A 14,136-nucleotide genomic window follows, 5' to 3' on the forward strand; every position below is an offset into this window, starting at 1 on the left:
CGTGCGGCATGCAGCCCACCATCATAGCGTGCTGACAGGAGACATAACAGGCTTGTTTGTCTCAGATCCCATTCGGCTGCCTTGTCACACCACAGGTTTACAGGAGTGTGTGAAATGTGTTTCTGTGTGAGCTCCGTCGTTTTTTTTGTTATTTCCAGAAAGGAGGAAGGACAGCAAGGACAAAATACAAGACAGACAAAGCAACAAAAGATCTATATATCTACATGGCTTATATCCACCCCGTACTGCAGGGACGGATTAACCCCCACAAGGGCCCCTGGGCCGGTACATTTCTTGGGGGCCCCCTAGCGCGCGTGCGCGCAGAAATTTCTAGCTTTTTTGTGTTTTTATCAAATTTTTGACCTAAATTTAACAGAATCAATGGCCAATGAAGGTCCCCAGGAGCTTTTTTCAGGGCCTCAAACCCATTACAGAGCATTACATTTTCCCAGAAGGGCCCCTGAGAGCCAAGGGCCCCTGGGCCACGGCCCCATTGGCCCAATGGCTAATTTGGCCCTGCCGTACTGTATGTACAGTACTGTACGTATGTGCCTTACAGTTTAGGTCCATCAACATAGCAGATGTGTATTACTGACTGTACATGGTCCAATAATATCAGCGTGTTGTACACAAGATTACGGTGCAAAGAGTGTTAGCACATTGTCAGGTTCAAAGCACTTAGTATTAGGTATACTGCTGATAATGTAAATGAAAACAAAGCTTGCACGTCCACCGGAGAGTCTAGGTTCAGGGCCAACTCATTTAGCATAATGTTGTGCAATATCACCTTAATCTACCGTCCATGTTATGATCCAGGTTGAACCGCGTGTAGGTTGAATCGAATAATCAGAGACCGATTAAACAATTGTGAAAGTAATAGTTGTTTTGTTACATGTACGCAAACACTTCCTCACAGCTATAGTGTCGAGCCAGAATGATCCGTAAACATGTGTCGCTTCCGCAACCACGTTGTTGTGAGCGTGTAGGCCGCGCGACACCGCCGTGACGAGGTAGCCTATAAGGTATGAACGAAGCTTCAGAGTTCTACATGTCCGAAGGCTTTGATCACAGCACATCTGCTCCTACAGGCCGTTGCATCATGTCTTGATGTCTCTGTCTCTCTCTACTCCTCTTGCTTTATCCTCTCTTCCTCCTTCCTACTCTCTCTGTCTTATGGCTCTCTCCTTCGCCTCCACTCACCTCCCTCCTTTTGGAGCAATCTGACATCTCCTCTCTTTCCTCTCCTCCCTCTCCTCTCCTCTCCATTCCTCACCTTTCCTCTCCCCTTCCCTCCTCTCCTCGCCTTTCCTCTCTCACCTCCTCCCCTCCTCTCCTCTCCTCTTCCCTCCTTCACATGTCTTTATATTTAGTTCACCACCTATTTTGAGTGTGCCAGTGTTTCCAAAATTGTCATTGTTCATTATTTCCCAAACAACACAAGCTATCCCCAAGCTCACAATGCATCGTGATAATAATAATAATAGTAATAATAATTACTTTATTTGTATAGCACCTTTCATTATTAAGATAATAATTAATAGGATGCCAAGAAACAACAAAATTGGCAAACAGAAACATAACTAGTTTGAACGCTTATTTTAAGCTAGAAGAGCAAGTCAAAGTAGGGCATAATCACACAAATGAAATCAAAATGAAAACGATGCGAAGAATCATGGGTTTGTAACCCTATCGAGCTATTCTCACCGTGTGACACCAAATCAGAGACTCCCATGCACCCACACAGTCTGACGGGTGTGTGTGTGTGTGTGTGTGTGTGTGTGTGTGTGTGTGTGTGTGCGCGCGAGCGCGCGCGTGTCTGTGTGTGTGTGTGTGTGTGCGTGTGCGCAGGGGGGACAAGGTCATAATAGTTTTTTTGGCAGCTGGCACATGTGTATTAGGTCTCGCTGGCTGCAGCGACTGTTGACAAGTCACCTTTCATCTGTCTGAGATGAGGACGGCATGTCGATCCCCATCTCAATCATCCAGATACACACACACACACGCACGCACACACGCACGCACACACACACGCACACGCGGCACACAAACACAAGACACAAAGCCACCACAGATCAAAGTGTCCCAAATGACTGTCCAGACTAGAGTAATAATTTGGGAATGACATCTGCTGCAGCCGCCTCGGGTCAATTATTTCCAGAGAGGGGATGACAGTAGCAGCAGTGGTAGTGGTAGCCTCGGTAGCCTCATGGTGTTAGAACGCAGTGTCACCGCGTCCCCTTTTAGCACATGTCTTTGAAATATCTGGGCGCATTTGTTTCATCGCAATTTTGCAATTTATTTACCTCTCACCATCACTCCGTCATGAGGCTATGGTGGTGGAATTACAGATCTGCTATTTTTGAGCAGAGAGCCAGGTGACAGTCCCCCCCCTCCCCCTCCCTGAAACCACTCAGCAAAGCTGCCCTTGATCCCTGTATGTCCTGGTAGAATATCGGATAAAGCGGTATCGACCTGGGCCTCTGGATCCTGTCAGGTTGCTCCGAAATGCCACGGAGGACGCACCCAGGAGGCCGGAGAATAGCCTTTAACGAGGGGTTGAGCGCTCTGGGAGGGCTTAATTCCCAAAACTTAAATCCTGTCTTCGCGCGCTCTCTCTCTCTCTCTCTCTCTCTCTCTCTCACTGTGTTACCTGTCCACAAGGTAACGCCACAAGCGCGGAGGTGTCGACGCGTGGCCTTTTTGTGACCCCGTCAGAGCAGATGCAGATATCCCAGAGGGACATCGGTCAGTGTGTCATCTTGTTGTTAGGGCTGATAGGTGTTCATCTCAGACCACTCCAGTTCCACTGCTCCCATTGCTGTCCTCCCCCCGTCTCACTGTTGTCTTTTTGTGTGCCCGAGGGGTATCAAAAGGGTCTCAACCGGCGCCGATGGTCTCTCCAGCAGCGTTCCCATTTTGTTGCGCAATTGTCGTTGTGTATTGGCTGTCGTCGCATGCTTCTACACGAAAACAATGACTGACCGTCATGCCGTCAGTGGTGATAATAATAATAATGTCCCCGCTCTTTTTAGGTCCCGACTGCGCCACTGGAGCAGGTGGGCCGAGCAACGTGGGTGGTTCACTGTTTGTCTCTTGTGTGAGCAGGGGACAGCGTGGTCGGTTTTCTGTTCGTCTCTTGTGTGAGCAGGGGACAGCGTGGTCGGTTTTCTGTTCGTCTCTTGTGTGAGCAGGGGACAGCGTGGTCGGTTTTCTGTTCGTCTCTTGTGTGAGCAGGGGACAGCGCGGCCCGTTTGTTGTTTGTCTCTTGTGTGAGCAGGGGACAGCGTGGTCCGTTTGTTGTTTGTCTCTTGTGTGAGCAGGGGACAGCGTGGTCCGTTTGTTGTTTGTCTCTTGTGTGAGCAGGGGACAGCGTGGTCCGTTTGTTGTTTGTCTCTTGTGTGAGCAGGGGACAGCGTGGTCCGTTTGCTGTGTGTCTCTTGTGTGAGCAGGGGACAGCGTGGTCGGTTTGCTGTGTGTCCCTTGTGTGAGCAGGGGACAGCGTGGTCGGTTTGCTGTGTGTCCCTTGTGTGAGCAGGGGACAGCGTGGTCGGTTTGCTGTGTGTCCCTTGTGTGAGCAGGGGACAGCGTGGTATGTTCGCTGTTTGTCCCTTGTGTGAGCAGGGGACAGCGTGGTATGTTCGCTGTTTGTCTCTTGTGTGAGCAGGGGACAACGCGGCCGGTTTGTCTCTTGTGTGAGCAGGGGACAGCGTGGTCGGTTTGCTGTGTGTCCCTTGTGTGAGCAGGTTAGAGCGTGCAGAGACGAGCAAACTTTTAGGGGACATTTCCTGCCCCTCGTCCTCTGACGCACTCTGCAACGTGTTTTGAGCTTGTAGATCGGCTATTTTCGGTGCACAACATCTGCTCGAAAACCCAAGTATACCTCTGGCTTTTTGTAGGTTATTTTTAAAAGCTTTTTTTGGAGAGGAACTAACAGTATGTAGGCCAGTGCCATTTAGCGAATGGTCCTGCTGTAGGCCTGGAATCGAACCGGGGACTGGTTGTCATGTGGTACACACCCTAACCACTCTGCTATCAGGTCCCACTTCCACTTTGAAAACCAACGCAGTAAAAAAAACATCTATTCAACAGACAGACACTTTAGGAAATTGAAGAAGATTTTCTTGTCAAAATCCTGGTTAGTTTTTTATTAGATGTTTGGTCTCGGTTGGTGGACATTTAAGTGCTGTGTTCTGTTCAAGAAAATAAATTGTCTATTTGGTGAAGGATGCGGAATACAGTATTTGTTGCACGTATGCATTTTGAACCAAGAAAGAACACAAGAGGTCAGAAGTTAAGACCTGCCTCTCAGATGCTGGGGTCATGTATTTGCAAAAAGGTCATTTCACTTTATTTTCCTTGTTATCTTTGCTGTGTTGTTTGACATTTCCTTAACCACTTAATCCCTACTGAATATACTTGTTGTACAACAAAACATTTCAGTGCATGCTCAAAACAACATCGCAGCGTGTTGTGAGCTTGTAGATCTGGTTTGTTTAACATTTTTGGAAAAGTTTTTTAACATTATTGCTTTTGATCATGCTTACCCCTTGGAAAACACTCTCTCTGTACCCCTTCTTGCCAAACTGTTTCTTTCGATTGACGCTATAGCGATTGATATGGCTACTAAGCAGCAGAATGATCTTTTCTTCAGCCACAAATGTACAGAAAAATGATTATTTAGATAGCGTGTTATTTAGAGTTCAGACAGATCAGGTTCATTGTTTAACCCATTTTGGCCTGACGTCGACATTTTATAAATGTCTTCTAAATGATGACAATTTTCGGAAATACGTCATGTTTCTGTATCAGTGGTGCTCAATATTTCATGTCAAGGACCCCAAAAATTATATGTATTTGGCCACCAAACCCCATCTGAAAATATGATGTTCCAGGAACCCCTCAGAAGCAAAGTTTTGAGTTAAAAAAAGTTCACTCTGAAAGAATATATATTCAAAGATTTGAGCCACATTTTCAAGATTAAAAAAAAATAGCAGACCTACAAGCTCGTGAGCTTGTAGATCTTGTAGAGCTATTTTTCAATAGCTAAAGCATAACATAATGCTTGAAACACCAAAAGGGGTTCCCGCCCAAAATGGGTTAACTGGTGTCCTAGTTTCTTTCAGGTGAGATTTCACCTGTTCATTGATAAGAGTTCAATAAAACACTTTTTAACTGCGTTTCTCCATCGGTTTTCCGAAAAACGCGGCCGGTGTGCAACCACCTTAAGTGTTTGCTAATGGGTCTGCTAAAGGCGTACACGCTGCTGTGATTGTAAGATAACTATCATGCTCTGATGAAGGCTGCATAGCCGAAACGCGTAAGTGTTCCTTTTTGGTGTGTGCCAATAAAGAAATGGAAATGTGAGTACTTTGTCCGCCATTTGTTTAATTTTTGGATGTGCTACCTTTTTGGATTTGTTTTAAATTCCTATTTTTTGATGTGATTGTAAGATTGTTTTTGGTGTTTTTCAGGTACCAGGACATGAGGAGACAGATTGGCTTTGAAATCAGGGATATGTGGTACAATCTAGGTAACGTATACGCACCTTCTCCTTCACACACGCTTTCACACATCCAGTACTCACGTTGCCCCTCACATAGTCTTGCGTTACCAGACTGTGCCTCCGCGATTTCCAAACGCTCTGTACAGTCTGGGCCAACAGAAAAGGTCTCATGAGTATCCGGACACAGCGGAAGTGGAGCCTCCTCGCCACTTCCGTTTCATCTTTACAGTCGCGCATATTTATCCTAATATAAATAGAAAACATCTAAGGCTATAGCTTGTTGCTTAGCAGAAAAGGAAATAAAAAAATATATTTTCGTGAACGGAAATGGCAGCTTCCGTTACTCAGCTCATGGGGGCTATAGTCCCAGACTCTATATAGCATTCGGAGATTGTGGCATAGTTGTCTGTTAACGCGAGACTACCCCTCACATGGTCCCAGTGGTGGAAGTACATTAGTTATATATTTATAGGTATTTTATAGATATTTTGACTTTACACGCATGTTTTTTTTTTTTTTGGTTTTACTCCACTACTCCATTTCATTGTACTTTTTACTCCACTTTTACTCCAGTTTTTGTTGTTTTGTAGATTACAATAATTATTATTACAAAACATTATATTAATCAATCAAGACCTATTTTATACTTATTTTGTTCAAAACTGTGTCCGGGTAGCTCAGTCGGTAGAACTCTCGCCTTTGGACCACTGCCAACTCTTGTTAAAAAAAATAGCTGATAGAATTGAAAATCTACAAGCTCACGTAAAAGTATTGGCATAAAATATACTAACAATACTCATGTAGAATTGAAAATCTACAAGCTCACGTGTCGCGATGCAGAGTGAGCTTGTAGATTTTCAATTCTACATGAGTATTGTTAGTATATTTTTACGCCAATACGTTTACTCAAGGAACAAATCACTTTGTGATTATAATAGTATAGTATTAGTAAAATATCGTCTCTGTCGGGTGAAAACCTCATATTATTATGTCCATAACTTTAACTTTTCATGATTCAAATTCAAAAATAGCAAAGATAGCTAGGAATCTACGCGCTTGACACATGTCGTGCCACTTTTTGAGTTTGTAGCTATTTATGATGCTTTTGTGTGACGCGGTAGTATGATCAAGTACTGTAGGGCAGGGGTTCTCAACCCGTGGGTCGCGACCCCTCGGGGGGTCCCCAAATTATTTTCAAAAACATATTTGGGGTCGGGCGGGGCGGGGGTCCCGAGACATTGCCAAAGCATTTCCGGGGGTCCCCGACTCCCCGGCGAAAAACATTGAGAACCCCTGCTGTAGGGCGTTGATTTACGAAAAAACACAAATAGTTAAAATCTGGAGATGAGAGGTTTCTGCCCGACCGTGACTACCAGAGTTCTTCTTCTATCACTTCATGCTAGCAACCCGTCTACAGAATGATTATTATTTGGCTGAATTCATTCCCACGACCGGGTCTCAATAATCAGACAACACGCACGCACGCACGCACGCACGCACGCACGCACGCACGCACACTGCATTCTCTCAATGTTCCATTTTGTTTGATCGTGTTCCCTCTAAATGTTCTGGCTGTAATCACATGTCTTACGGAACGAACGAACAATGTCTCAGAATAGACAGAGAGAGGTGCTAATTGCTTTTTATGTTGACTGGTGTTTCCAGCCTCAGCAAGTCGTGTCATGAGAGAGAGAGAGAGAGATAGGCATTGTGGGATATTTTTGGTTTGTGCCCACGCCACGCGTTCCTTTTAGGTCGAAGTTGGATCGCACCTTCCACTTGTCTTAACCCATTTTGGGCGGGAACCCCTTTTGGTGTTTTAAAGCATTATGTTATACTTTAGCTATTGAAAAATAGCAGATCTACAAGCTCAGAGCTCATAGCTTGTAGGTCTGCTATTTTTTTAAAGTCGTGAAAATGTGGTGCTAATCTTTGATTATATATTTCAGAGCGAACGTTTTTAACTAAAATATTGGCTTCTGGGGGGGTCCCTGGAACAACATATTTTGAGATGGGGGTCCGTGGCCCAATAGAGATAATTCTGGGGGTCCTTGACATGAAAAAGGTTGAGCACCACTGACATAGAAACATGGGTTTTTCAAATTTAGGAGCCTTTTTTTTTTAATCGACTTCAGTCAAAAATGGGTTAATTAGAGCTTTGAATCGGTTGATTCTCAACCTTTTTCATTCCTAGGCCCCCAGTTGGATATTATGCATTAGGTCGTTTTACTTGTAGAGTGTACAAAATTTAACCAAATGTACCCTTAACAGGACCATACTTATGCTATGACCATTTCATACTGAAACATTTAATTGCAAGTCATCAACCTCACAGAGTGAGAATACAAAGAAGCCCGTTTTGTTTTTTTTTACATACTTTATTTAGATTTTTTTTGTCAAATACAAGACACAACATAACAATACAAGACAGCAAATGACAGAAAAGTACACTTAACACTACATACAAGACGCACGCACGCACGCACGCACGCACGCACGCACGCACGCACGCACGCAAGACAAGGGGACACATGGGTGGGATCAATGGCCATCAGAAAGCAGGAATAGTCATGAGTCCAATAGCGAAGGATGCACGTACGGTTGCACCATAGCAGCCAGGAATACAGAACATAATACCTAACCATTGTCAAGCACTGCCAGGAATGGCAATCATTGTTTTTTATAATGCCCATATAAGGACAACTCCTACCTGTAGGGACTAAAGTGGTAAGCATGTCTGTTTCATGAATGTGTAGTGCATTGATGTCTGTGTGTATTTTGCATCTTGCTCTAGGCCCGCACAAGATCAAGTTCATCCCGGAGATGGTGGGTCCCATCCTGGAGATGACGCTCGTCCCCGAGATCGAGCTGCGCAAGGCCACCATTCCCATCTTCTTCGACATGATGCAGTGCGAGTTCCACTTCACGTGCAGCTTCCAGCGGGTTGGTATATCACCATGACGATCACGGCGACTCGGTTGCCAGGCGAGAGGCAGAAGCGTTCCGAATTCCGATGTGCTTTCTGTAACTGCCACGCGGCAGTTATATGACGTTATTTACATAATGAAAGGCGGACCGGCGACTCAACCGTAACTGTATAATATTGAATGCCAACTTTTTTTCCCCAGTAATCTTTAGGGGCATTTTCTGTACATTTTAGCTGCCGGACGTCTCAAATCTAGTCAAAAGCTCTTGTTAATGCTTTTCTTTTGGTTCAGAATTTATAGAACCCACTGTCACACTGACACACTTAAAGGACCACTTCACCACTTTTCAACATCTCTTCATATAATTGGTCCTCACTAATGTTCATGATAAAACACCACCATTTTTTCCTACTCAGTCTGTGTCTCATAGGAGGGCTTTGGGCAGTTCGGACACCCGTCCACCAGTGACATCATCATTAGGCAGATCTTTTTTTAAACAAGATTTGTTTTAAAATATGTTTAGATTTGTATTATCGTGAGAACGATGGCTTCAACTTTTGCATTGCAACTTTTCAGGAAAAGAAAGCCTGCCGTTTCTATTAGCTTGGATTCACCATCGATGATGTCACTGGTGGACGGGTTTCTGAACTGCCCACAGCCTTCCTATGAGACACAGACTGAGTAGGAAAAAATGGTGGTATTTTATCATGAACATTAGTTAGGACCAATTATAGGAAGAGAAGTTGAAAAGTGGTGAAGTGGTCCTTTAAATTGTTTCACTTTTGCAATGTTTCCAGAAAAATAGCAGAGCTACAATCTCACAACGTGTGACCATGTTGCACGATGTGAGCAACGATCTGTTTCATTATTCTCCAGATAGGAGAATAGAGAGGTGGGGGAAACAACGGCAGAGAGAGAAGAGAAGACATGCTAAGATATAAGACAGGAGCTCGGGGTCAAGGCTGCTCACGCACATTATGTGGTTATGTGAACCCATGTTCCCCTAAACTGAACTAGTAGAGAAGTACCTAAACAGTGCCTAAACTGAATTTTTAGGAATTAACCCCCCCCCCCCCCCCCCCCCCCCCAAAAAAAATCTTTAGTTTTCAAAGAAGCTTGCATTCACGCAAATAACACACTGTAGGCTTGTAGATTTTATTGCAAACATAAATGGATAAAGTTGTTAAAATGATTGATTGTGATACTACATGAACTATTTGAACCCCCTGAGACCCCCCTCCCCCCCACACCCTCCCCCCCCACACACACACACAAATACCCCCGGTGATCCACAGATTGGCCCGTATAGAGCAGCCGGATGGGAGCCATGAGGTTCCCAGTTCGATACCGGGCTCCCCCAGAGTTGGTGTCTTAAGTGTCCTTGAGCAAGACACTGAACTCCTATAATTGCTCCCGGTGTGCTGGTTGGTGCCTTGCATGGTTTCCTCCGCCATCGGGTGTGAATGTAATGCACAATCTATATGTAAAGCGCTTTGGATAAAAGCGCTTGGATAAAAAGATAAAAGTGCTATATAAATGCACCATTTACCACGTTGAGAATCAATGCATTAGAGAACTGCCTACCTTAACCCATTCTGGGCGGGAACCCCTTTTGGTGTTGCATTATGTAATGCTTTAGCTATTGAAAAATAGCACATCTACAAGCTCATAGCGCGGCACCGAGAGCCGCGCTACGAGCTTCTAGGTCTGCTATTTTTGAAGAATCGTGAAAAGTGACATGAAAGTGTTTGAGAACGACTGACATAGAAAAACAGCTTTTTCAAGAAAACAGTCAGGATTTAGAAGACATTTGCAGGATCGTTCCCAGGTCAAAATGAGTTAAAGACCTTTTAAAGAGAGTTAATAACACCTTATTCCGTGCGGGTAATTGTAATGTTGGACGTGCAGCGAGCAGTAGAGTGCTGTGGTCCAGTGATAAATGGCCGCTGATATAGCGTATCAGTCGGACCACAGTGATAAGCATCTGCTGATAAGATGCGAGGATCACTATCCCAAGGTCTTTATGTCGTTTGCAAAGGAGAGGAGACTAGGAGGAGAGTCACGTTCTATAGTCACTGACCCGTATGATGTCCTGTTCTCATACAGCTCGCTGGTCAGTGACGTCATCCCTGTGGGGGCTGCGGGGGCTCGAGCCCCCATGAAGAATTTGTAACACCTCTTTAGTCCTGACTCCTAACTGTCCGTGGGGGGGTTGGACGTTGCCTGTCCTCGTTTGCAAATACTAATCTGGTGGCTTTTGTTTTAATACATCGCTTTGTGTGCCCTTTCAACATTTTCAAAATAGTGACCCAATTGTATTTATTTTTTATAAAAATCATTAAAAAAAAGAAGTTTGTTTTTTTGGGGGTTTTTTTCAAAGACGTCCACATACATCCTGGGCACCACATAGCGGTAATTCCCAGGGTGTCTGTGGACGTCTTGGGCACAAAATGTGTTAACCTGCCAGGTATAAAAGATGCATACAGTACTTTACCCTGCTCGATTGTTCACAATGAAACCTACCAGCAACCAACCGTGACAATTATAAGAACTCTTTGTCTCTGTCGCTCAAACCTTTTACATTGTCAGGACCCCCCCCCCGGTTAAATATCGGCGTGTCAGGCAGTAACTATAAGCATCTAAAGTTTTTCAACTTTTTGATAAATCCAGGGCTATTGAACACCCTTTACGTCTGCGTGTGGGTGTTAGAAATATTGAACCAAAGGAACAGTAAAACCTCCTAACTCTGTTTGATCCTCAAACTGTCGTTCCAACCAGTGTGTATATCTACTCTCTTTCTCTCCCTCGCGACACCCCTCTGCTCTCATCTGTCCTCTTTCACTTATAGGTACTCTACTGTAAGTAGCCTATACTTTGACAGCAATACTTCTGTACAAATGCAGGCCGCTTTTACTTGTAACTTATAGTGTTTTTGTCTCCACCAGGCCGAAGGCATGGGGAGAGAGTATGTTTTACACTCCGTCCGTCCGTGTGTGTGTGTGTTTGTGTGTGTGCGTGCGTCCGTCCGTCCGTCCTTCCTTCCTTCCGTCCGTCTGTTACCAGCTAATCTCTGCCACCGTTGGCCCGATCCATGCCAAACTTTACACACACACTCCCTGGATGCCAACGACGAACCTCTGCCCCAAATATTCCTCAACGGCCTGTTATAGCGCCACCATGAGGCCGATTTAGGCAAAACACATTTCTGTAGATTACTCGTACACATTTTATCCATACATCACACAATTCGGTATACACTATCTAGTGTATCATGTGATCAACACAGATCTGCACCATTTCCCATCTTCCATCCTGATTGGCTAAGATTGCCTTCCAAAGCTCACATGATTGGTCCGTTTCGAACAAAATGCCACAAATCACAAACACAGTGTGCAATTTCCGTGAAATTATACACGCACATTTCCACTAGGCCGAGGACGACATGCCACTCATTTCTTCCCCAAATCAGCCTCAAGGTGGTGCTATAACAGGCCAATTCCTGTTTTTAGCTATAACTGCATCGATCTGTATACAACTTATGTATGCGCACTCCCTAGAGGCCATGGAAAAACATTGTCCCTGCATCCCTCCACATCTGCCGGTTATAGCGCCACCATGAGGCCGATTTCTGCAAAACACATTGCTTATGTTAGTCGCACAGATTTCATCCAAATGTCACGCAAATCGGTACACATGATCTCTGTAGTCATGTGATCAAGACGAGTCTGTTGGATTTCTCAGATTCTACACTGATTGGCTAACATTGCCTTCCAAAGTTTTCAGGAGTGGCCCGTTTTTTAAGAAATGCTGCACATGTCCTGCTCATCCAGAATTCTATCCTCATGCTATGAGTGATCTGGCTCTGCATTTCCTCAACAAAATGAAGAATTTTTTTGCAAAAAAATAACAAACAAAAAAACATGTTTATATTACTCCTAAACATTTTGCCAAACATCTCACACAGTCCTATCCTCCTGGTGGAGACCTGTGCCCAGAAGGGCACTTTTTCTAGTTTTATTTATTTCTCTATTGCTACTTTTACTTTAGTAACACATCCGAGTACTTCTTCCACCAATCGGATGCAGAAGACAGACAGAGAGTGAGGGAGAGACAGCTTGGTATAAACTGGACCTTTGTTGGCTCTACTAGCCGATCTACAAGCCCACAGCACCTCACCACGTGAGCTTGTAGATCGGCAATTGTTTGGCTAAAGTTAGCCAAACAAGTAGTTAGTAGGCCTCGTTCACACATATCAAACGAACGCGCTCTCTTTTGTCCGTGTTTCATAGCTTTTTCAATGCTTTTCCAATGGAAGTCACATGGTTTGACCAAACACTTGTGTTTGATGGGGGGAGGGGGGCAATCAAGCACAAGTGTTTGGTCAAACCACGTGACTTCCATTGGAAAAGCATTGAGGCGGCCATGAAACACGGTCGGAACAGAGCATGTTCGTTTGATATGTGTGAATGCAGGCCGTATAGTTTGGCCCCTCAGAATATGCATGCTTTGGTTCAAGTCAAAGTTCAGAGTACTGGATCGTGCTGCGACAGAAACACTGCAAGCGTGAGAGAATAGAGAAGATAAGAGAGAGAGGAGAGAGACGGGCGTTAATGAATTGAAAAATTAGCCAGGGCTGATTATTTACGGCTGCTCTGTCTAATTGCAGTTTGAGAACGAGATCATCACCAAGCTGGATCACGAGGTGGAGGGGGGCCGCGGAGACGAGCAGTACAAAGTTCTCTTTCAGAAAATGTAAGTGCTGATTAACCCATTTACACCGGCGGTAAAGCATCTGCGGTCGTGTTTAGATTTGAGCCAAAAATAACATCATTTTATATACTTTGGCTGTTCAAAAATTGCAGATCTACAAGCTCATAGCGTGTCACTTTTCTGCAGCGCTCCGAGCTTGTAGATCGGCTATTTATGAAAAATCTAACTTTTTCTGCAAATCTTTGAATATATAACCTTTGCTTCCCTGGAACAACATATTTTGAGATGGGGGTCGGCGGCCAAATACATACATATAGGTTTGAGCGTCCTTGACATGATATAGTGATGACCGCTATTATAAGAAACAATATGTCTTTCAGAAAAGTGTTAGGATTTAGAAGACGTGTGTGGAATCGACCTCGGGTCTTAACAGGTTAACCCATTTTGGGCGGGAAACCCCTTTTGGTGTTTTAAACATTACGTTGTAATTTAGCTATTTAAAAATAGCAGATCTACAAGCTCATAGCGCGCCACTCGGTGGCGCGCTATGAGCTTGTAGATCTGCTATTTTTTGAAAAATCGTGAGCATATTTATTTCAGAAGAAAACTGGAGGATTTAGAAGATTTTTTTTTTAAATTTCGAGGTCAGGCCGAAACGGGTTAATGGGCTGGATTAGCGCCTGAGCCGCCGTGCTGACAACTTAGATAATGCTAATTGCGACATGAGGAGAAAGATGCAAAAAGAAATATATAATCACAGTGTGGCACCGGGTGATCACCACCCGCTTCACTTCCACATGCTCTCTCAGGCTCTCAGTCAGATGCCAGCATGCTCCGTTCGGCACACTGTTTCTCTTTCTTCAACAACATGTTTGTGCACGTCGGGTGTGCTTGTATTACTCTACGGTACACTTGTGAGAGCCACATGTCTGATAATGAGAAGACATCGTGCGGTCCGCCTCACAACGAAAACTCTTGTTTGGACCCATTTAATTA

The 14,136-nt window shown here is 44.5% G+C and overlaps 1 protein-coding gene across 1 annotated transcript in view; it reads left to right on the plus strand.

Moving 5' to 3' along the window:
• The window catches only part of dock1 (dedicator of cytokinesis 1), a gene marked incomplete at its 5' end in the record, with an annotated part of 409,371 nt that overhangs the window by 284,940 nt on the left and 110,295 nt on the right, over positions 1-14,136 (plus strand). Inside the window, 3 exons of the mRNA XM_079492379.1 lie at positions 5,472-5,530; positions 8,298-8,446; positions 13,097-13,182. Of these exons, the coding sequence (XP_079348505.1) occupies positions 5,472-5,530; positions 8,298-8,446; positions 13,097-13,182 (294 nt within the window). The remainder of the gene's footprint in view (positions 1-5,471; positions 5,531-8,297; positions 8,447-13,096; positions 13,183-14,136) is intronic.

This window comes from Electrona antarctica (genome assembly GCF_951216825.1).
Source record: "Electrona antarctica genome assembly, chromosome: 22".
Taxonomy (NCBI): Eukaryota; Metazoa; Chordata; class Actinopteri; order Myctophiformes; family Myctophidae; genus Electrona; species Electrona antarctica.